The sequence below is a fragment of the Temnothorax longispinosus genome, chromosome 7 (genome assembly GCF_030848805.1).
Source record: "Temnothorax longispinosus isolate EJ_2023e chromosome 7, Tlon_JGU_v1, whole genome shotgun sequence".
NCBI classification, from domain to species: domain Eukaryota; kingdom Metazoa; phylum Arthropoda; class Insecta; order Hymenoptera; family Formicidae; genus Temnothorax; species Temnothorax longispinosus.
The window spans coordinates 20,860,774-20,883,870 of NC_092364.1; the positions used below are offsets into that span (position 1 = coordinate 20,860,774).

The 23,097-nt window shown below is 41.4% G+C and overlaps 2 protein-coding genes across 4 annotated transcripts in view; both read right to left on the reverse strand.

Annotated features, from left to right (window-relative positions):
* Positions 1-779: 779 nt before the first annotated feature.
* On the reverse strand, positions 780-9,696 carry LOC139815758 (uncharacterized). Its single transcript, XM_071782896.1, is given in 10 exon segments — positions 780-4,412; positions 4,552-4,734; positions 4,820-4,951; positions 5,087-5,244; positions 5,500-5,617; positions 6,546-6,584; positions 7,160-7,295; positions 7,378-7,580; positions 8,847-8,950; positions 9,327-9,696. Coding segments are annotated over 10 exon segments (2,676 nt in total). The 5' UTR covers positions 9,682-9,696; the 3' UTR covers positions 780-3,164.
* A 1,878-nt stretch (positions 9,697-11,574) lies between these two features.
* The window catches only part of Pgant9 (polypeptide N-acetylgalactosaminyltransferase 9), a 189,300-nt gene continuing 177,777 nt past the window's right edge, over positions 11,575-23,097 (reverse strand). For 2 of the 3 annotated variants that reach the window (XM_071782803.1, XM_071782804.1), the window contains 3 exons: positions 19,680-19,790; positions 15,007-15,135; positions 11,575-14,684 (listed from right to left, as the gene is read on the reverse strand). In XM_071782803.1, the coding sequence (XP_071638904.1) occupies positions 14,544-14,684; positions 15,007-15,135; positions 19,680-19,790 (381 nt within the window). In that variant the 3' untranslated portion in view covers positions 11,575-14,543. Of the gene's footprint in view, positions 14,685-15,006; positions 15,136-18,161; positions 18,267-19,679; positions 19,791-23,097 lie in introns of all 3 variants that reach the window. The other variant, XM_071782805.1, reaches the window with a different exon arrangement.

A 23,097-nucleotide genomic window follows, 5' to 3' on the forward strand; every position in this document is an offset into this window, starting at 1 on the left:
TTGAATGCTAAATCGTAGTCAGACGTCATTTTTTTGTCGTAATACATCTCAAAACAAAGACAGATTATTTTTTGTATTATAAGCACGAGTTGTTTTAAATATCAAATTGGAAAAAAATATTAAAAAGCCGATATAGAATAATTTTATGCATTTTTATAACAGAATTCAAATATGAATTTTCCCTTGTCGCGCTTGTGATTGGTATTTCGTTGATGATCAAGCCTCTTCGAAAGGCCGTTAACATCGACGGGGCAACCTCAATGGCAGATGGCACGATTGATAGATCGGGACGGACTAAATCTCGCGATATCTTACGTCATAAACGTAGCCGGGATGCTGGAAGGATAATTATTTGTGATGCGCCTGCCATCTGACGCTCGTAACGAGTCGAGTCGATCGTGGGGAGAACAAGGTCGGCCGAGGCACGGGTGCGAAATGTCATGATAATATTCATCGATCTCTTTGGCGCGTAACACCTTTCGCTATTTATTTGGGATGATTTGTCTGCGATTTATCACCACGTTGACCACTCAGCATTTTCCGCACGGTAGAGCGAGTAACGTAATCCAGGTGTTGAACGTGCGCGATATTCATATTTATTATTTATGCAAAAAAGAAAGAAAAGGATCAACGTCAAAGTAAAACGCGTACGCGTTGATACTGCCTTTTGTACTCTCGGAGAATTGAATTACCTTTTCCTACCATCTGGTAATAGTGTAACACCTATTACGATCTCTCGCGGACACTTCAAAATTGTGAGGTAAAATGAAGAACTCCGCTTTTTGACATCACATTATTCTTTTATTTATAGTTGGACTGATTTGGCTACGGTATATCACAGTAAATAGATCGAACTTTTAGGTAGAGTTATACCGATCGCCAGCGAATTAACGGCGTGAACTTTATACATTTCCATAAGACCGTCTGTCTTCCTTCCTTTCTGTTATAGCTTCATCTTCGAACGGAAGAAATGCGCTGTACGCTTTTTCATATAGAATATGTCTTACTCAGGAAGAGGGATATGTATAAAATCAGGCGCATAAATGCCATAAATATTACTTAATTAGCAAGGAAAACTTAAACTAAAGTTGCAACGATTATTATGTATCTATATATTAAATCGAAAAAATTATTCTTATGTGCATTTCATCGCAAAGTAAGAATAAATGGAAGACTAACGGATGCTGTCATAATATAAAATTTGTTAAAATACGCAGTAGAGCCGAAATAATCGCAAATTGCTAAAGAACTCATTTTGAGAATTAACATCGTTTACTGTCACTAATTATTCAAACAAGCCGCATAAAACTTTCGGCGCTTAAAATTTCGAGCGCTTAAAAACAGAGACACAAGCGCAAATCATAGTTGGACGCGCCTGCACGTCGGTGATAATAAACATGTTAATTAATTTGAACTGATGCCATTTTAAACGAGAAGAAATAATCTCACGATACTTTATGCCATACTTTATCCATACATTCAGCTCGATCGCACTGATTGCTCAATATAATAAGGAGTTCGCGCCGTTTAGGCTGCTCAACGATGCTCAATGTTAATAGTTTTTGTACATACATCTCTTACGTAAAAAACAATAAAAATGTCGCTGCATACAAACAGACAACGGTCCATAGACAAGTAAATATATTCACATTTATAAACATATCTTTGACACATCTACGCAAATAAGCTGCACATACGACAGTAATAAAACATTATCAGAGGCGACAGCTGCGTTTTTTTTAGTTTCCCGTTCAGATGTGGCTTGTGTTTTGTGTTTTGATCCATGCGTTAAGTTTTGCTTATAAATTAAACTGCTTCTATGATCTCTACCGGACTTGATATCTAACGTTACTAAGGGACGCGCGCGTGCGTGTCTTAACTTTAGTGCATGTTCTTTATTTGTAACGGACTGAAGTATAACTTATTTTATAGCTGCATGCACATCGATTACACCTCTAGTTAAAAACTATGGCGATAACATTCGTTTCAGAAATTTATCTGGCGAGTATTCAGACTTTTTTTTTTACTACCCGAACCGTAACTTCACTGTGATTTTTGTGATAGTGATAGTTCACTCTCGTTTTCTGATAGTCGATGGTGCAACTGAATAATGGAAAAATAAATTTGTCTTGCGTCGGGTATAATAATGTCCAGGGAAGTGCCTATGGCAAGACATCAAACTCTCCAACAGTCATCTGTTACTGTCAAATCGCCGCCACGTTGCCCAGAAACGATATAGAATATACATTCCGCATCTCTCTTGGCTATAATATAACATCAGATTTTCAACAAGCGTATATAATATTTCTCTTATTATCATTATAACCATACACATTTCATAGTAAAAAGTTTAACAATAATGCAATTTCGTTGATTAATAACGAAAATGGTTTAATAAAAATAGTATGAAGATCATAATACTTAAATTTATGATAAATTAGAAATTATAAAAAAGAACAGTTGTACGAGGTAAATTATAGAATAGAGGCTAACAATCATAAAAATGCAAATAATAAATATTACGAGTATATAAGAAATTGCATTTTTAGACGCACGTATTATTCATGTTAATTATCTGTCCGCAATGGTGCATCCATTTGACTGAACTGTACTGTGTGCCTGTACGAACGAGAAATAGAGAAAGCATGATGAACGAAGCGACGGATGCGTTTTTGTTTACATGCACATATTTACGTTTGCACAAATTTTACGTTTAACAAATACGTATTTTCTTTTGCAACAATAACACGAGTACGATTGTCTTCTTCCACGATCATGAACAATCGAGCCTAACGGAATCCTCGGATTTATTATACGTAGAAGTGGCATATCAAGATTACCGAGATTGCTCGATGCACCGTTAAAAGCTTCGCTTGCGCCGTGGAGAAGATGATTACATGCACCAATTGACGTTCTGACGCGTTACTTGAGCGCGTCGACATTAGAACGTTAAAGGAAATGCCGATGCTCTCTCTCTCTCTCTCTTAAGACATTAAATAACCCCGGGATGTGCGGAGCGCAGTGACTGTATCTTAATGGCAAAACGCATTGCGTCTCGCATTCACGCGGTATCTTTCAACATGGATGGATAAAGTCGTAGAGCCGTATAGCCGCTAGGTCGTTCGAGACATTCAGACGGAAGCGACGAGGCGAATTATCGGAATTTAGAATATATGCGTTTTGTATAGCCAGACCAGATTCGCGCGACCCTCGTGTCTCAGCACTATCCTAATGTAAAGTCCACCGACCCCCTCGAGCGGCCGGATTCCCGGCTGCTCTTGACGCGGCTGCGGCTGCTGCTGCTGTTGCGATTGCTCAGGCTGCTGCAACTGCGGCTTCTCCTTCCGTCGCTGTGCCTTTTCATCTTCTTGCTGCGCTGTTATCTCCATCTTTTGCTGTTGCATAAGCGACTCTTCGCGCGACACCTCCGCGAGTTGTGCTTTCTCACCTTGCTTGCGCAGTTTTGCTCGCTCGTTTTTATCCAGCGGTTCTTGCAACTGCTTGCGTTTCTGTTGCTGTTCGTCTGCCTTCTGCAGTTGCGGCTGCTTACCGTCCACTTTTTGCTGTTGCTCTTTCGACGAACGTTTTGTCTCCTCTTTCTTTAGCTGCTCGATTTCCTTTTTCGACCGCATAATTTGCTGCTGTTCCTCTTTCCCTTTCTCCAGTTTTCCTCGTGTTTCATGCTCCAGCTTTGGCTGCAACGGTTTCTCCTCTTGTTCTAGTTTTTGCTGCAACATTTCCTCATCTCGTTCAAACTTGCGTCGCAGCTGCTCCACCAATTCCGCTTTACGTTGCAACAGCTGTTGTTCTTGTTGAAGTTTCCGTGTCTCTCTGTCCTTCTCTATCTTCTGACGGACTTGCTGCTGTAAGTGACCTGGCTCCTTTTGTGGGCTCTTTCTTTGCGGCTGCATATCTTCTCGCTTCTGCTGTTCTTGCGGTTGACGCTGCGGCAGTTGATGCGCCTCCTGCTCCGCATGAGCACTGACATGAACCTGAACTTGAGATTCCTGTTCTTGCTGTTGCTCCTGCTGCTGCTGCTGCTGCTGCGGTCGCTGTCGTTCTTTCTGTTCCCTTTCCTGCGCGATAACATCGTCTGCCGGCGTCGCTCTTTCGTCGGGGCCACAAATATCCTCGGTTCGTCGAGGCTCGTCCGAAACGGCCGCGGTCTGTGCGGCCGTGGCCTGAGGTTAGTTACTACCATAATTTTGTTTCTGATCCCATCCAGAATTTTGTTTCTGATCCGATTCAGAATTTTGTTTCTGATCCGATCCAACGTCGGAGCCGCTCGAGCTCAAGGTCGTAATACTGCCTCCCGGATACGGATCCAACGACGACTGGACCGACATGCTGCGACCCTGTTTCTTCATTCTGTGGGGAGAGAATCTTCTGGGGTCGACACTGGTTGGGTCTGCCTGCAACAAATTTTTTCATAAAGAAACTGATGGCGCAGTCACACCAAATCGTGTAAGACGTTTCATAATGCAGTTAACTGTGCCAACGGCATTTTTTTTTTGCGCTTTGAAACGAAATATATGGAAAAGCAACGCGCACCTGATAAGCCAATGCATTCATGATAATCTCCGGGGGCACTAATCCTAACGGATTCACTTCTTGCATCAACACGGTGGCCGGGATTTTGTGAAACTGGATGTACTCGATGAAATTACCAATTACATCTTTCAACGGTGTAAGTTGCTGGTTGTCGCAATACTTTTTACTCCACATTAGTGCGGCCTAAAAGTGAGAGAAATTAGTTTGCGGAAATATCGTGTGAGAAAATGTCGAATAAATGTTGTTAACATATTTATGTCAGGCTTACTTGAAATTTCGTAAATTCATCTGCGCGTAGTTCTTCTCTGGCAAGGATCAAGCGGACGACGTGTTGCGGCAGTAATGTGAAGGATCCTAAATTCAGTACTTCATTTCCGTGCTCATCGACGAATTCCAGTACCTTCGCAAAGAATTCCGTAGATTAATTAGTTATAAAATTAAGCATTAAAGCTGATATCAGAGAGAAAGAGAGAGAGGGAGAGAGAGAGAGAGAGAGCTTCTCTTTCTCTCTCTTTACACTTAGATGCGAATTTACCTTTTGAACCAAAGTTTTTGTGCATTTATACTGAATATAACGCTCTGCTGATGCTAACAAAGCGCAGACCGTATCGACGGTTATACAACATTGAACAAAGCCTGAGCAGGCTCGTTTAAGCTCTTCCAATCCATAATAATCGGCAGCGTTCATTACTCCTGCGAAAAGAAATTATTATCAACTATCGAAATCAAATTTCTTCAATCGTTTATTACATTCAAAGATAAAATATCTAATGAGTACATAAAATTATCTTACAAACTTCTTCTTTATATGTGTTTAGATCGTGAAAATATCAGATAAGATATAATGACAGGAAATACTCGTCAGTAATGATTAATTCACGCGGCAAATAATAGACATTCTAATTGGCTTGTTAGAGATATACATGTACTATATAACGAATTGATTACCAAGCAAGGTCCTAGGCTGCAAAGTCACACATCCCGTATGAATGTACTCGATCAGCTGCCGGAAGACATCGGGCTCGAATTCCTCGATAATCAGCGTATGATGCTGATGTGATTGTGGCTACGATACAAAAGTGAAATCTAAATATCTAAACGAGAAAACGGAGATGTTCAGATTCAAGCTTAAATGGAATACCCGTGCTAAGCGACTTGCATGGGAATCCAAGTAAAAGACTAGCGCAATAGTAAATCAAATTCACTAATTATGAGATAAGAAATTATATATATTAGACAAGAGAAATATAATAGATGGGTATTACATAATATTTTTTTAATTAAGTGCAAAATTTTAGCTATTGTGCGTCTAACATATTAAATAGAATAAATACTAGTATATTGCCTAACTAATAACCCAGCGAACATATTCAAGCGCTACGTCTGTTAATATCTTTTAAAGAAACTAGTATTTTCTACGTTCTGTTGAACATTCTATTGTGTAACTTGTCTTTAAGATTTACGTGTTAATATCAATAATTACAACTCGTTCGCTTGGTTGAATTACGTGAATCAATATGATAGCTGAAATCGCTAAGTGAATACCGTAATCGTGCCAATCTACAACTATAATGGATTTGGCGACTACGAAAGAGAGTGTATAATTGAATCGATCATGCAGAAGTCCAAATATGGAATTAGCGCACAGTCCAGTCCATAATCGTATGAGTTACATCTGTTTGAGTATACGACTCTCGAGAATCGTTCATCTCTCTTCGACGAGCAAAGGAACAATCAAGATAAAAGAACGCTTATCCAAGTAAAAAGTCAAGGCAACGAAGAAACATCGACTTGTCAATACACAAATTTCAAGTGGTCTCCTATACGAGAACTCCTCTAAATGGTTTCGTGAGGCGAAATCGCAGTGCAGTGTACAGAAAAAAAAATCAATGAAGAGAAAAAGAGGAGTAATCAATTAGAAACATAGGGGGGCAAGATATATATGGGATGGAAAACGATTTTGATCTGTATGTAAAATTGTACGTTCAAAGTACCTCTTGGATGGGGGCCAGTTGCTGCGTGAACCCTGACCGCTACACGACACATACAAACGCACACTTACTATTTCTATCCTGATAAAAGTGGAAGATTCGTTTCAGCGACGGCCACGATAAATATGCAACGTATCCCAAAAGGAACGATAACATTGTCGCTTCAACAAAGCGTTTGTATTTCGGCTAACTGAGATAGATATAACTTTCCTACTTCATATATTAATTAACAAAATAATGGAATCCAGTTGCAATATGTTTCCCTTAAATTAAAATTGCTCGATACAATGTAAGATTGACACGAACGATCGTTGGGCTTTGCATATCGAACGTGTTCGCCTTTTAATCTGAGAAATTGTCCATATCGATTTTATGTATGTGCTATTTACATAATAATTATTGTCTCTTTCTGTCTTGCATTGCAATTAATATATACACGCATATCAATATAGTCAATACTTGAAGGAAAATTGGAATAGGAGCTGCTATCTGATATCTTCTTCATTGCAATTTGATATATTGTGAATATTGCGCTATACTTATTTTTTTTGTTTTTTATTAGTCAATGTAAGCTATTCGTTAGTGATAAATTCTATATTGACTTTTGTGCTAAGTACCTGTTGCGCAGCATTCTGTAAATTCAACAGCGGTTCGGAGCTGCGTTTAAGAAAGAGCCGTATCTTGTTTTCTCGCGCCGGCGGTTCTTTTTTGCGTTGCGGGCTCGGAGTTTGATACAGCATTTTATGGAAGACTCTGTAAATTGAAAAAAGATAAAAATCTCTATTGTACTCGTTTGTCCCATGCGTATTAACTGGAAGATATTTTCTACACAAACTTGCTTCTGGCTGCAAGTACAGCTTTCACAGCGCAAACTGGCTCCCTGGTGTCACCGACGAGGAACGTCACGTCGCAGAGTTCCGGCATACTCGCCAAAAACTTCATGTCCTCGGCCAGGCCGGTTTTATTCTCGAAAGTCGAGTAATCCTCCTCGTCGGTCATCCCGGATCCTGAAGCCTCCGGCATCGGGCCCATGTCTTCCTGTTGTTTATTTCACGTTAAAAATAACGCTGAATCATCATAATTCCATTTTGGAATGTTTTTTCTTGTCTTACTTAACTTTGATTTAATTATCTAATTCCGCTTATATAATGAATACGAAGATTGTTCTCACCGCGATAAGTATTTTAGAGTGTGTGCAATATTATTTACATTTATATATTTGTCATAAAACTGACATAAAAAAATTGCTCAATAAAATTATTATGTACACAAGTAGTGCGCAGGCTTCGATAAAAATATCATGGCCTTTTAATACGCAGTATACGAGGGGATTGTATAAAAAAAAAGCGACGCTCTCATCCATAAACTATTATTATTTAAAAGATAATTTTTGTCCTCCCTCCCCCGCTTTCCTCTATCGTTATGAGGTAATCTATAGTTCCAATACTTTTATTCAAGACTAACTACGTGCACTATCAACAACTTGAAATAAACACTTCTCTTAGAAATTTTGCTTACGCTGTGGAGTGCAGGCGGTTTTATCGAGGACAGAAAAATCTGCAAGCTCTGTTGTCGACAAAGCGTTTCTCCACTAAAGGACGTACTTTTCCTTATAACGCGTTTTCTACCTACAATGTAATTAACCTACTTGCTAAATGAAAAATTCGTTATCAAACTTAGAAAAGTAACGCGGATATGCTTCAATTTCACTCATTAATCCTGTCAATAATGCTTCGTAGTTAATTACTGCCGTCTATTGTCGTTACTTTTCAAATAACCGAGACAAATAATGAACATTTGTGAGAAACATACGCATGCACAGAAAGAATTATTCAGATCCTGTAACTTCTTTTCAATCTGGTCTTTGTTATACTATAGATACAGAATTTTTTTAGAATTAATTTTTGTATGTTTGTATGTTTGTATGTTTGTATGTTTGTTTAAAAATATATGGCTATAAAGTAACTTATTATATTATTAAAAGAAATATCAGAATTAATTCTTTTTATAAAGAAAGACTTCTTTCCAATAACTTTGATAATTAATTGATTAATTAATTCTCTTGCGTTTTGGAATTTTATTAAATCTGCAATAATTGCCAAAAATATTCAAGCTATGAAATATTTAATTCGTGTTCTTCTCGCTTTTAATAATAGCCAGATTATTTGATGTAACAGTCAAATGTTCTAAATAATTATGCACAAGAAGATGTAATTATTTAACAGAGGATGAAAAAAAGAGAATAACAAAGGGTTGGAGAGAAGTAAATGGGAAAAGAATCTCAATAATGAAACGAAGTGTTACCTGTTGCTTTGATCCCGGAGCCTCTTCGCTTGCCGGGCTGCTTTGGCCCCGAAAAAACACTTTTAACTCTCTTCTTAAATGTCGTCGGAAAAATCGACCGTTCGCTGAATCGAATGCACAAGAGAAAAACGGAAGATTAACTAATGTAAGAATGTAAGAATCGTGGAAGCACGCATTTGCAAAGACAAATGAGGCAATAAGAGCTGAATTGTCACGCGAAGATTAAACATTTTTTCTCTCTCAATTAATATATACGTAATATCAATTAATATATACGTAATATATTGATTGAGCACATCACACACAACATAATTTGGCATACAAATCGAAAGTACAATCACAAATACAGCTGTCAAGAATTCAAATGCAGAATATAGATAAGGTGATTATACTTGGCAACGTCAAGCTAACGTGTAAAGTAGAAATTAATGCAAATTGCGAGGCGAAATTTATTAGACACTTTGACCGTAAGGCAAGTACCTAGAGACCCGCGGTAACGAACTCGGGGAGCGATCGACGTCGCGGGATTGATCGCGGTGGTTTCCAGCACGCGTTTCCAACGAAACTGCCCGGACGAACGCCGCCCCTTTTCGCCGCGGAAGAGACTGGTGGTGATTTTGCCGCAGAGAACGACGCGCGTGAAATGTCTGTCCTGGCTGCCGTCCTCGTGAAGACTCGAAGGATACCGGACGCGTCGGGGGTTGCTGCCGTGAATGGATATACAGTCGGAGAGAGAGCGCACACAGGGCGAAGGCTCTAGGCGAGCAAAGAGCTGGACAGACCCAGAGCTTCCCGTCGACGAGACGTCGGAAAGGCATCGCGGCGCCTGCGTCATGTGGGACGTCGACGCCACCCGCTTCTACGCCGGCTCGACCCGGAGGACTTTTTCCCCCTATCGGGCGGGATAGTTTCAAGCGAAACGAATATCCTTGGACCGGGCGATTGAATATCGCTCGAGAATTTTTAGTTCGTTTCGAGATGTTGCGTCACATACTTGTACTTACTTTCGTTAATTCATGTCATTAGTCTCAATGTTTCGACAATACACTTTAATAAATTGTGATTAGCTTTCAGAAATTTCAATCTTGGACTTTTTACAATCTTATGTATTATAAAATGTATAATCTCATATTTCGTCTTTTGGTTTAAAACATATATGTGACTTTTATCTTACATTTAGTAACTTTGTTTCTAATTTTTCTGAGGAATAAAAGTTTTCATAATTTATTAAGCATGGACAATTTTATAATATAATGATATATTAGTTACGTAAAAATTATAAAACACCTTCAATAAAAAGATTTATTAACTCCCATTGCTCCGTGAAACTTTCAGATGTGATTCTCAAATATCGGTATTTTCAAGATATTGTGTATCACGATACTGTTTCCTTTAATGACCAATCAATAATGCGCGAATAAAAAGTGAAGATAATGCGAACTCCACCGTGATGTTTCGGCTCAATCTAGCAACATGGACTGGAATCATTCATGTTGTTGAAAAAGCTTCGTCTCACTTCGAGGCATTCCGCTATCCTTCTCTTCTAATCAATACGACTGGGCACCGCAACAAGTTGCAATGCGGCCGGAAGACGCGAAAAAAAAACAGCCTGGATTTGATTCAATATATATTTATAGCTAGATATTTATAAATATTCTTAACTTGATTTAAAATATTGCATGGCATGTAATAAAATTATAAATATTATATGAGCAGACTTTATACACACACTGAATAATAATTGCTTTTAAAAATGTAAACGATAATGTAATTACAAGCTTATGCATTTTAATTAATCTGATGTACTTTCCACTTTTCATTATATTTTTTACGTTAACTAAAGAGTAGAAATACTCTGAAATTTTTTCACAAAGGGGTAGTTTTCCATAAGTTGATTAATCCTAAAAAAATTAATTTTCTTCATGAAAAAATTGCAATTAAAAAACTCAGAATTAAATCATTTCTGAGCATGTAGATACATTTCTAAAAATGTAATTCGAGACATTCGGGCTTCAAATCGCGCCGAAGCGACCCTCGCAGGACTTTTCCACCCCCGTTGCCCCCGAGTGGAGTCTCTCGGACAACGACGTGCGCCTCCTGCGACGACGACGACGCTTGCGCGAGAATAACGAGCGATTTCATTCTCGCTCGCGTAGCAGCCCCTCGATAATTGGTAAACGGTTCGATAAATAGGAGCGGCTGGTCGTAATGAGTCGGGAGCTTCATTAGCGGAGAAAATGTTCCCATGTCGGTTGGATCTAAAACATAAAGATACGCGCGTAGCCGCTGCCGCCTCTGTCCTAAAATTGCCAGGTCCGGTCGGAACGGCGCGGACGATGTCTCGTCCTGCGATTCCGTCACGAGATTTTTCCGGTGTCGTTATTGATCCTTGGCGGGACCGCCGCGCCGTTTTACCTTGCCCCTCGAAACAGCGAAACTCGTGGGTGGCTGGAATTGGGTCAGGGCTAAGCGAAAGCGTGTCACGTTCCATTTTCGCGCAGCGTTCTAAGCCCCGTAACGGAGTCCTATTTATACTCCCTCTTTCGAAAATATATCGCTTGGTACATTCGCTTCCATTAGTGCAAAGATATTTCGTCGTATACTTGAAGATCACATATTCTCCTGGTATACTACGACAAAGATATTATGACGTAATAAAACTTAATTTTGGACATTAAGATTAGAATAGAAAAAAAGCATGAGGCAGGGTATTTTTAAAAACTATTAGTAACATAAAACAACATCGATTTATTCAACACAAATACTTGCACGTTATGATAGAGGTTTGTATTAATGATATAATAATGATAATAATATTCATATATACACGAAATAAGGCACGTCTGATATTATATTAATTAAATTGTGCGACGAGAGAGCGCCGTGCGCAGGGAACATGCGTCTTTCCTCTCCGGCGGTCGCGCGTTAGTCACGTTTATAATTACTATCAATCGTCTTCGTCCCTTACGATATGCAACGTCCTTACCAAATGTAGAAAATGTCGTATATATAATCTGTATAAACGATTCTGTCGATCTGCATTCGCGCTCGCGCGTCTGCTCGCGTCGGACCATTATAGGAACGAATCGCGAGGCGGATTCTCGCATTCATGCGAGATTATCCACGACTTGCACAATCACACTCCCTAAGCTATTCAACCGTGTCTCGTGTCTCGCATTGGCAAAACTGCGGCTTCGAGAACCTCGATTAATCCTAAAATGAGAATCGCTAGTTAGTCGTGTCTCTAATTAAGCACGCACTCGTACGCGGGCCAGCGCTCGCTGCTTTCCCTTTCTCTCTTCCTCTGCGAATTCTTTTTCCGCAATTAAACGTATTTAACGCATTCACACGTCCGCGGCTAATTACCACGCGAAATCGCAAACCCGGTTCGCGTCGTCGCATGAAAATTACAGCCGCGTAAATCCCTCAATTTTTAATACGACTCTTGAACATCTTATTCGGCTGATTTAACAGAGCTATGTACGCTTTTTCATAATTTTCGTCAAGAAGAAGTTCCATTTGTGATATTTAAATTTCCTTCGCTACATTTCTTCACATATAAAATTTACAATTATATATATATAAATGTAACAAAGAGAAAAAAAGGGAATAAAGTTGTATCACATGATCAGATTCGTAGAAGAGTTAATGATAATACGAGTCAGTGCTTTTACAATTGTCAATTTCACTTTTTCATTACGCATTTCTGCATATAGCGGTACTTATGATTTTGTTGGCACGCAAAAATCATTTTGAAATATAAATATCTAAATAATTTCAATAAAATTATTGAACCACATGCCCCTAATTTTAAATTAGACCTTTCTCAGGCGAACACGTTATAAATTTTTAAACACGTAACTAACAGGTAAAGATTCGTTAATGTATTTTAGATTTAAACCTTATTTTTATACGAAGACTGTATTATTCGCGACGATTCTTAATCGCGCTCGTATAGTGATATGTAGCTAAAATTATAAGAAACGATTCGTGTTTCCTTATGAAAGTGTACTTTTCACGACGTGTCCGCTAGCAAATTTACACGGTCAAATTAATCGCTGATTCACGATCGCGAGTCGTTCGCAGCTGTCGAAAGCGAAGATGATCCGCTTACGATCAATAACTCATACATGTTCACACACTTAGTAACACTCTCTTAGATCTACTTAGGCGGTACTTACGTTCTCTGAACTGGCATCAAGATATTGTATCTTACACGAATGTATTATACAAATAGAATCAAACAATTCGTCTCTGGAATGTTTTTGCCGCTCTTTTCCTCTGCGCGTCCCTAATTAAACCTACGCGAGTTATCTAAATTAAAAACTAAAAAGAAAATATAATTCTCTTTTTGTTACGCGAAACGTCGCCGTCTTCGTCTCGGCGAGTCTGGAATGTAGAATTTATCTCCGAAGAGACAGCAAAAGACTATAAGCGATTGACAAATGCCATCGCGGATAATCGAATCTTCGATTAGGGATACGACGTCTGACGATTTCTTTAACGTGAGGAATGTGACGCTAGAGAGTGATTGATTGAAATTATTGCATTCGTCTTCGAAATACTTCTCGAATACCGAGAGATGCGTGATTAAGAATAACTTGAAAGTAAACCATCTCTGATGGTTATAAGATGCATGCTATCTTGTGAGCCATTGCGTGAGAACAATGCAAATTATTCAAACGCAATTTGCGTTAAGGGAGTTATAATTCTCCTCGCGTTTTTCCCTCGAACTCGCACATGGCACTCCAAGAGTTAGCAGAAGGGTACGACTGCGCGGATATCGTCTAATGCGATCTCCTGAAATCATTCGGTACACGCAACTACATGTTTTCATTAACGGCGGTACGTGTTCGTCATCTTAACTGCACCGGAGTTCGTCCCCGGTTACAGCGACCTTAGGATGGGAGTATTTTAAATTTGGCACTTGACCTTCCTAAAGGATAAGCTACGCTCAGACTCGTCGAAGACATTCTGTGGTTCGTTCTCGAAAATTGCCGGCGCCGTAACACAGAGGGAGAAAGAAAAATAATTCGCTATTCGTTATTCAGACGAATAATCGACGATTCGCCCGCAGGGATCGACACGACTCGTCGTTCCTGTGATAGCATCGAGCATCCCGCTTCCCCTTTGATCCTCGTGGAAGCGCAAATGATCAGCGAACGAAAGTGACGATCGAGAGCTAATTCGATGGTCGATACGATCACGTTCGTCCACGACCACGTCCGGGCCAATCTCTCGTAATACTCTTAATACTTAGGGCTACAACATCCCAGGCAACAACTCAAATCATAATCGGTTCGAGTGGTGCTCGGAAATTATTCTAATTAAATGCAGTTTCTCGAGTACAAAATTTTCTAAGTATATTATTCTCGCAAACATTCCGTTGCGTCGACCAATCTTCCGCTTTGTATTATACACTTCGAGTTCGCCGATAAGAGGTCGATGGATCCTTTCGTCCTTGACAGTCGTTTCACGACGAATATCGAGGAAACGCGTGGAGTTTGAGTCGGTCCACCAAGCGATCCCGAACGGTTTTCCGCAGGAATCATTTTTTGCGATTTCTTGCGGAATCCGCGGGATTTATCTGCCAAAGCGGGTCTTGGCGATCGAATACCGTTTCCCTGGCAGCCAAGATCCGCCGCGCTCGGGACCGTGACCGCGATTGTGTGAATGACGACGCGAGAAAGCGCGGTATCACAGCTTCGACGGGTCATAATTCTCGAAGGACCATCTCTGTCTCGGGGCATTGGTCGAGCATTCCTCCATCACCAGTTGCTGCTTGTTCTCCGTGATCGCCAGACACTTGTCACTGCTTCCGTGCCTGATATGATTAGTCTGGAAACAAAAGAACGAGAGGCGACTTGAGTTTCTCTTCGAAGAGCAATTTAAAGCCAGTATTTTATAGTCAGATTTTATATGTACGATCGTCTTGAGTTTATCTTTAGATACGCCAATGCCAATGAAACGAGCGTCATACGGCATCTAAAGATAAACTCGAGACGATTTTAAATATAAGATCTGACTGCATGAATACCGTCCTAAATCAAGGATCAAGGATTAACTTCATAAACTATTTGCTAGCTGAATTATTTGATTTAATCTTGAGATTTGCTCATGGATTAGCTAGCAAGAGAATGTTTCGAGGACGATTCATCACCTGAGGATTGTAGATCCATTGTTGATTCCCTTTACTTCCGTGGCAAGGATAGAGAATAACGTCGCTGCCGCTGTAGTCCAGGCACGACTCGTCTCGGCGGATTTCGCCCGTCTTGCTGAGCATCCAGTACTGCGACAAACGATCTGGATTAATATCTCCTAGGAATCACGGACTTGTTTGCGGCCTACGCGCGATTCTGACAGACGCCATTACGAAAAAAAAGAACAAAAAACAAAATTTTGCCCGAACGATCGTTCGAAAAAAGAGAGAGAATTTAATAAAATTCATATTAACACACGGGGATATTTCGTTATTGCAAAAATGTAAAAAAAAACTCGAATCAAAAGGTAGTTAATATGTATAAATTCCTCTCGATGTGTTTTACAAAGCACTCGCGCCCGTATTATCGCAATCCGCCGCCGAAACAATGATATTCACGAAATCGGGGAATATCGGCGAAACGTAAATCGCGGCAAATGCAAAAAACGTAAAATCGTTCGATCCGCACGTTTAATCTGTCGCAATGCGTGCTCGCGGGATGTGAAAATAAGCGTGACGTATCCCACCGGTGTGTATTATTATGAGCGCCGCGGTGACCGCGGACGCGGACGCGGATTTTCGCGTTACAGGACCGGCGTCCCCGATCGATTGCACGCGCCGCTTGTAAAATAACTTGTCCCGCGGGCGATCGTGTAACATGATCGAGCGCGTGTGACCAACAGTTATTTACCGCAGCGATGCGCCGCGCCGGTCAGCACGAAGGCGAACACGCGCGGCGGAGGCGCGTCAAAGCGATCCGGTGCGCGTAATGAGCGCCGGTCGACCGATAATTGAATCCGATGGCCCTCGAAATTGCGCTTATCTGACCGGACGCCACGCCGCGCCGGTCGTTGCTGTTTGGGCAATTCCAGCTGCCTGGAGTGGCCAGCGCGCGTGCCGAACCCGCGTGTGTCGCCCATAAAATCCCACCCCAGACAGCGCCGGGTCCAAAATCGAAATATAATCTTTAAGACATCTTTATAAGACGCCTTATGTCCTGATTTTGGACATGCGTGCTGTCTAGGACGGAAACTCGACGTACTGATCGCCGAAGCGAGATTCAGAAACGCGAATCCGTGCCGGCCGGTCCGTTGAAGCCGCGAGAGTTCATTTCAGGGAAAACGTTTAGAAAAAAAAAAAACACAAGAGACGGATGGATAAAGCGATAAACGAACGCATTATAATTCGCGCGGTGATAATTATCACTAATTTAATACGGCGAGCGGGCGCGGAATTGGGACTGCGGCTGTCAGAACCTGTCCGGTCGACAATATAGTTGTTTCGAAGTGCTTTACAAGTATAATTAGGGGATAGTGGGTATACGGGGGATAACGAGAAGCAAGCATTCACCGCACACATGTATCATCAAGCATCGTTAGCCATATGGACGACCCGCGTTCCATTCTGCCTGAAACTCTCACTCAAATCAGAGTATATTATGTCGCGCTGTCTGAAGTATAATACAAGGGTGTTACGTGTTATCTGACGCGCATCGCTTTGTTATATCTCGCATGCTTGTCCGTATGGTGTAACCGCGTTACTTCTTGCACGATGTAGAAAAAAAAGAGACCGAGATTCGAAAATGACCGACGACGATTGAGATGAAGCCTCGCGAGGAACGCGCGTTTATCGGTGCACGTTATGTACAGCTTCGTACGATTACAACGTGACATGACGCGACGGTTTATATGATGATCTCCGAGCACGATAATAATTCTATGTATACAGCAGAGAGAGAGCAGAGAGAGATAGCGAGGGTCCAGGCATACGCATTGTAGTGTCCCTGTAAACCGACCAGCCGGCGACCGCAACGGCTATCTCTCGCGATGCACTTGCCACTCCATCCGATGATACGATTATTCATCTTCCATCATCCGCGATCACTGACCGATCCCGAATTCACCGATGCGCGGTATCCCCGGCGCTGTGTCTCTTCCCCCCCGCCTGGCCCCCTATGATCGCGACTTTATCAGTGTCACGCGGGCAATGACCGAAAGCGTAATTGCCGTGAAACCGCGGCTTAATTGCGAGGGCAAACAGCTAAATTAAAGCGGCGCTTTACCGGGCTAAGCAAGCACCGCCCGACTGATTGTGTTTTTGGTTGTAACCGGTCGCCACGGTTGTTAAACGCCGGCATTTCGGTATTTGGCGCGTCCGTGCGCGTTGTTTGTACGTGAAAGACAGGAAAACGCACGTGTGTGTGTGGACGCGCGCTCCGGTTCGTGTGAGGCTTTAATAACAGACCAGGCAATCGACCGAATGAGTGCAAGAAACAAGATAAAGCGCGGATTTACACGGTACGCTCGAGTTCTGTCGAGTGGCGAGCGTAAGCTCGCTAATAAATGAACGGAGGTCGCTGCTGATGAAATTGCCGCCGTTGTTTGCCGCGCGTGTAATCGCTGCATTGTCATCGACGTAGGTAAAAGAGATGCAAAAAAGACGCTGGACGGTTATATCTGTATTCGTGTGCCACATCTATTTGCGTCATTTTATCGAACCAATTACCAAGTTTTCGTCTGGAGAGTTAAAATTGTACGATAAAATGTAATGTACATAAAAGATAAAAGTTTACATCGTGAAAAGATAAAAAAAAAAATGGATAGAAATGGATAAAAATGTTTAATGTGCATGCGTTTAGGATATTTGCGCCTAGATGCTCTCACTCTTGTTCGTGGGAGTTACGAGGGCCCAAATCGGTGATTAAAATCTAAGCCTACTATATCAATGTGAGAAATGATGATAACACAGTAAGAAACCGTGCCAAAAGGCAGCGATTGGGGTCATCTCACAGAAGGGGCAGTAGAGACATGGATTGATGAGCACCTGCACCAGATTAGCGACGCCACTAATCGCGGTCGAAACGCAGGGCGATTAGTGCCGAGTTAGCGTGCACGCGAGCGCACATGCGTTCCAAGGATCAGCTTTTACAAGTCGCGTAGGATTTACGACCCCGTAACCAGATATTAGATCAGAGATACGCCTGTCACCCATCTATCGAACGATTAGGAAAGCCTCGAAAGATTTAATAAGTATGAATGTCCATTAGTTGAACGATTTAAAAATTGTTTTTAGTTATGAAAAGTTGTTGAAAATTCGATCAGGCTTCGCGGATGTACCTGATTGCCGCCTTGAAGGTGACAGGGATACAAGCCCACCGGCTGATGCAGGTCTTCGGTTTTCCCTGATGAATCTATACACATTCTGCTAGCGATTTGCCGTATCTGCGTTAGAATTCAAGAGAAATGTACACGGTTACTCTCGGTAGGCAGGTGAAAGACTCGCCGTCGCGTCGCTCGTCCAACGGCATTTCGTGCGAGAGCGCACGATTTTATCTTTCTTCGCCGTCTATTCGAGAATATCCAAGCAGCCGGAAGCGCGAACACACATGGCATGGCACGAGCGCGAGTACGATTAGGCACTCGGTCGTCATTGGGGAAACGATAACAGGTAGATATCACCGATGAGACGGAAACTCGATTTTCTAGTAATTTGGTATGTAGCTTCGATTAGCTTTGCAATGGAATTACGGGACGCACATTTCGAAATGAACGATCCATGTACGTTGTTTATTCACGCAGGATTATACGATAATAATTAGGCTAGATCCGCAGCGACTAACAAGCGCTGTCGCTGTAATGTGGCCGAAGGCCAAAACGGTCGCTCTTTATATAGGACAATCGTAAATTTTACAGAAATAAATAGCTTTTAATAAAAAAGTAAAAGCGAATGGGATGAATTAAACAATATACTGTAGAAGAAACCCATTTTTATTAGCACGTAGTGTAAAAGGAATATATATATTCCACTAACATATATGAATTTAAAAAAAGCAACAATTCGTCTAGTTGCATCAGTTGACATATATTTTCGAACTAATTATCATTCAAACATGCATAATAATTGCTTTAGAAAACTATCAAATACACTTTTTAATTTTAATCATTATTCCTTCGAAGAATTTTAGCTAAATTTCTCTCATAGCTGAGATCTTCTGAATATTTATATATCACTGAGCTATGCAACCTTTTTATCAGATAAATTAGAAATGTACATTTCTTTTGCATATGCTAACAAAAATAACAGACCTTTTAGAGTAATATTTGATTCATTTCATTCCATTTGCTAATAAAATAAAAGCTATATAGTTTCAGCAATTTTCCGATTGTCATCTTGTACATACCTATATCGAGCGGGATATGTTGCAAATATAGATAATTGGTCGTTTTCACACCGCATTAAATTCTGTACTACTTAATTTCTTGATTTATGTTTTATAATTCAATTTATAAATCGTATTAATCGAAATTTGATTACTTACACAATCTTCTATTTCTATCGCGCATATTAATTTTGACACCGCGATGTAATAAAGCACGCTACTCTGCAGTGAATATACTGCCGTAGCAAGCATTCGATGTCTCGAATGCTCAAACACGTAGTTCCAAACGCGAGCGACAGCGAGGAGAACTTTGAAGCCGAACGTAAAAATCAAACCAAATTCAACAAAAATCGTGTTTCCGTTTTCAACTTTGAGCACGTACAACAGTTTCACACATCAAGCACGAACAGGCGTTTTCACAGGACAATGTGTTTTGTGGTCAAGGAAATTTTTTCGGGGCGGATGTCTATTGTACCTGATTTCCACCCTGTCGATGACAGGGATATAGTCCACATGGTTTGTGCAAATCGGCCTTGCGAGCGGGCGAGTCCAGACAGGTGTTGCCGCCCTCGCCGAGATTTCGGACCTGTTTGTTGTTAGTAATTTTTTCGGACATTAGAGTGTATCCATTGCACCGTTAGTAATACCCAAGAATATATGTACATATTAATAAACAGATTACTGAAACAACGTTAGCGGCGTGGCATTTAGACATTTCTGTTTCACATTATCATTTCCTTTCGACTTGACATTTCATCACGGAACTTTGGAATAAAGATGGAAAATTATTCTCGATCGAATTAATTAAACGCGAATGAGTATTCAGTACGAAATGTCAATGCAAAGTCGCTGACGCTCCGTTCTATTTTAAGATCAAAGTACATGAAACTACACAAGATGACATCGCCTTTGTACCTGTAAGATAAAATAATTGGATTAATAATCTAAATATAATAATAGAGATTGTGATTTATGAATCGGGCACCTCTGGTAACGAGATTCGTTGATTTGACCTCTCGCGAGAATTCTGAAACAGAGTATAAAAAGGCGAAAAAGTTATGCCCCTCGTTGCACAATGATTCTTTTTTTTTTATGCACAGATTCTGCGGCATGCCTGGAAAACCGGGGACCGCACAGACCGCGGATTGCGTTCTCCATTTTTCAAATAGACGGAAACAAATTGAAAATGAGGTCTGCTCGTATTTCGTTCGGTCCGACGCGTGTGTTCGCGACCGAACCATACGGCGTACGTGTTTGCATGTGTGCACGTGCACGTGTGTGTGAGTGTGTGTGTGTGTGTTGGGTGTTTGGAAATGTATGTACGTATGTACATATATGCGCACATGTGCCTGCGTATAACAGCAGGTGCATTCAGTTACGGCGCTCGGTCAGCAGTCCTGATTTCGCTGCATGCAAGAATTCTGTGGTCGTTGCAGTTTCAACGTGAACATCTTTATTCCCTCCCTTCCCCCTTCCCCCTTCACCCCTTTTCCGCCCCTACCCTGTACCCTCGTCTTCATCCTCGTAGGAGTCGTCCTCGTTGTCGGCGTCCGACTCGTCGGCCGACTGGAATAAAAACTCGTGATTTATAACCGGGTATCCTGGAGGTCGATAAAATTTCCAAAGCTCCTGCTCCGCCGGCATTATTAAAGGCGGCTCGAAGGCTCTTAGTGAACTCGATGAGAAATGTGATCTAGTATTTAGACAACTTTACGATCCGAACTCGGCGAGTTGGAGAGTCGGTGTAATATAATATCACCGGAGGAGTCACGTATTTCGGACATTTTCTGAATTTCATACCTCGTTAATCTATAATCCGAAAAGAAGAACGCGTCCTCCTTCATTTTTACTCCGGTAAATCCTACCTTCGTCCATACGTGGGAAAAAAAAAAAATAAATCTTACTGACGTTAACAACGATTTTTCAAGAATATTTCCAGGAAGATTTTACGAGCGCAGCGTGCAGAGATGTATTATGAATGCCTTATTAAAAATCATATCGCGGGATGTGGGATCGATGCGAGATTGCAAGGGTTAACAAAACCGCGGCGACCGCGTCGCCTTTTTTATTATTCCACGCGGTTTTGCATAGGAAATCCATGCAGTTCGTGTAGAACGCGCGCTCAAAAATCGCGCGGTATACCCCCCGGAGAAATATATACATTCCTCCCCGTGCACGTACGTAGAAACACGTGCACATCCGAAATTATTCACGTCGTGTACGATTTCTGGACCGTCGTAGAGCCGTGTGAACTATAAATCCAGTCATCCCTCTTCCTCCCGTACGATAGGGAGGCCGAGCGTGATTTAGCCGGTTGTCCGGGAGCAAATAAAAAGTAAAGAGGCGAGAGGAAGACACACGGTAAAGAACGACAAAGGTGAGAAATCCGGACGAAGGACAGCATGAGAACATAAGTTTCGTCCCGACGCGTACGGACGGAATTGTTGTTTTGTGTGCAGTACGTCGATGAAGTCTGAAATCCTCATCGCACACAGATTGCGAAGCTGTCGATGGTATTTCGATGGCGTTAGCGAAAACCGGCGATAGCGCAGTAAAAAATACGAATTCCGAAATTCTTGCTTTAAAAAACCTACAGAATTTTTTAAATAAGCCGAATTATGTTGCTCGAGATTTGTGCATTATTCAGAAATGCTGGTTCTATGCAGCACGAGTATTGATTATACTTGGTAGCGTTACAAGTAAGTTTTGATACAATTTTCAGGCATCTTAGTACATCAAAATTTCAGAAATTACCGAAAATCCTGGTACCTAAAAATTCATATCAGATTAATAATAGATAATTAAATGATTCAGGCGAATCGAGAGTAACTGCGAGATCTATTCGAGTCTGTGAATGATCTATTCAAGTCTGTCTGTGTAATGAAATAAAGATAGTAGCTGCTATAATTGTACGGGAAAATGAGCTTACGTGCGAATGCGTGCTCCTTATTTTCCGACGGTCTCGACAATAACGTAGCCTAGGAGAGCCTAGGAGAACGAATGGTTGCGTGCGGATAATCCGGGATCGGCAAAAACGATTCAGCTCCACCGACACGCCGTGCAACTTAAGCGGCGAAATTGTTATTTCGTGTGTGGCACGAACCGCATTCCAAAGTGCGCGGCCGCGTAAATGCTACTTCGCGAAAATGCGCGCCCATCCTTTATACATTCCTCCTTTTTCCGTCGCTTTTTTCCGACGATGCTTCCTCTTAGTTTCCCTATTCCCGCCCACTCGTGAATACCGGTGTCAGTGCACTTGGACAGAGAAAGAAAAGGAGGGAGGGGGGTGGGGTGAAAAAAGGAAAAGAAAAGAAAAAGAGTGAAATGCATTCCTTGCCTTATCCCGGGGAAAACGTGAGTGGATCGCAACAAACGACAAGGCAGGCATTGGGCGGTATAGGACGAAGTAAAAAAACGGCGGGGAAGGCGGAAAGATTGGTCGATAGTATCCGAGCTCCCCGAACCATTTCGGATTCTGTTGCTTTTTATTATCATGTTCGATCGGAATATTGCCTTCGCGCGGCAGAACGCGTGTACATACCGTGTGTCATGTCAGCAACACCGTGAAATTGTGATTCGCGAGAACCGTATGGTGTGCCATGACCAGCGGCTTTTGTCTCGCGAACAACGCGACGGAGTGCCACAATTTGTGCGCGTGAATACATGCGTGCGAAACACTACGCGGAGCATATATCTCAATGCCGTTCTGTCCTTCTCAACAAACACATCGTGCGCGAAATGAAACGTAATGAAATACAGGAATGCATAAATCCGGGCTCTTAATTCCTCGATAAAACACGTTATATTGAAAATTATAGGGAAAACAATAAATCGCATAACCGGTTTTTATTTTATGTATTATATAATTTTCGTAAGCAAAACCAAGAATTTTA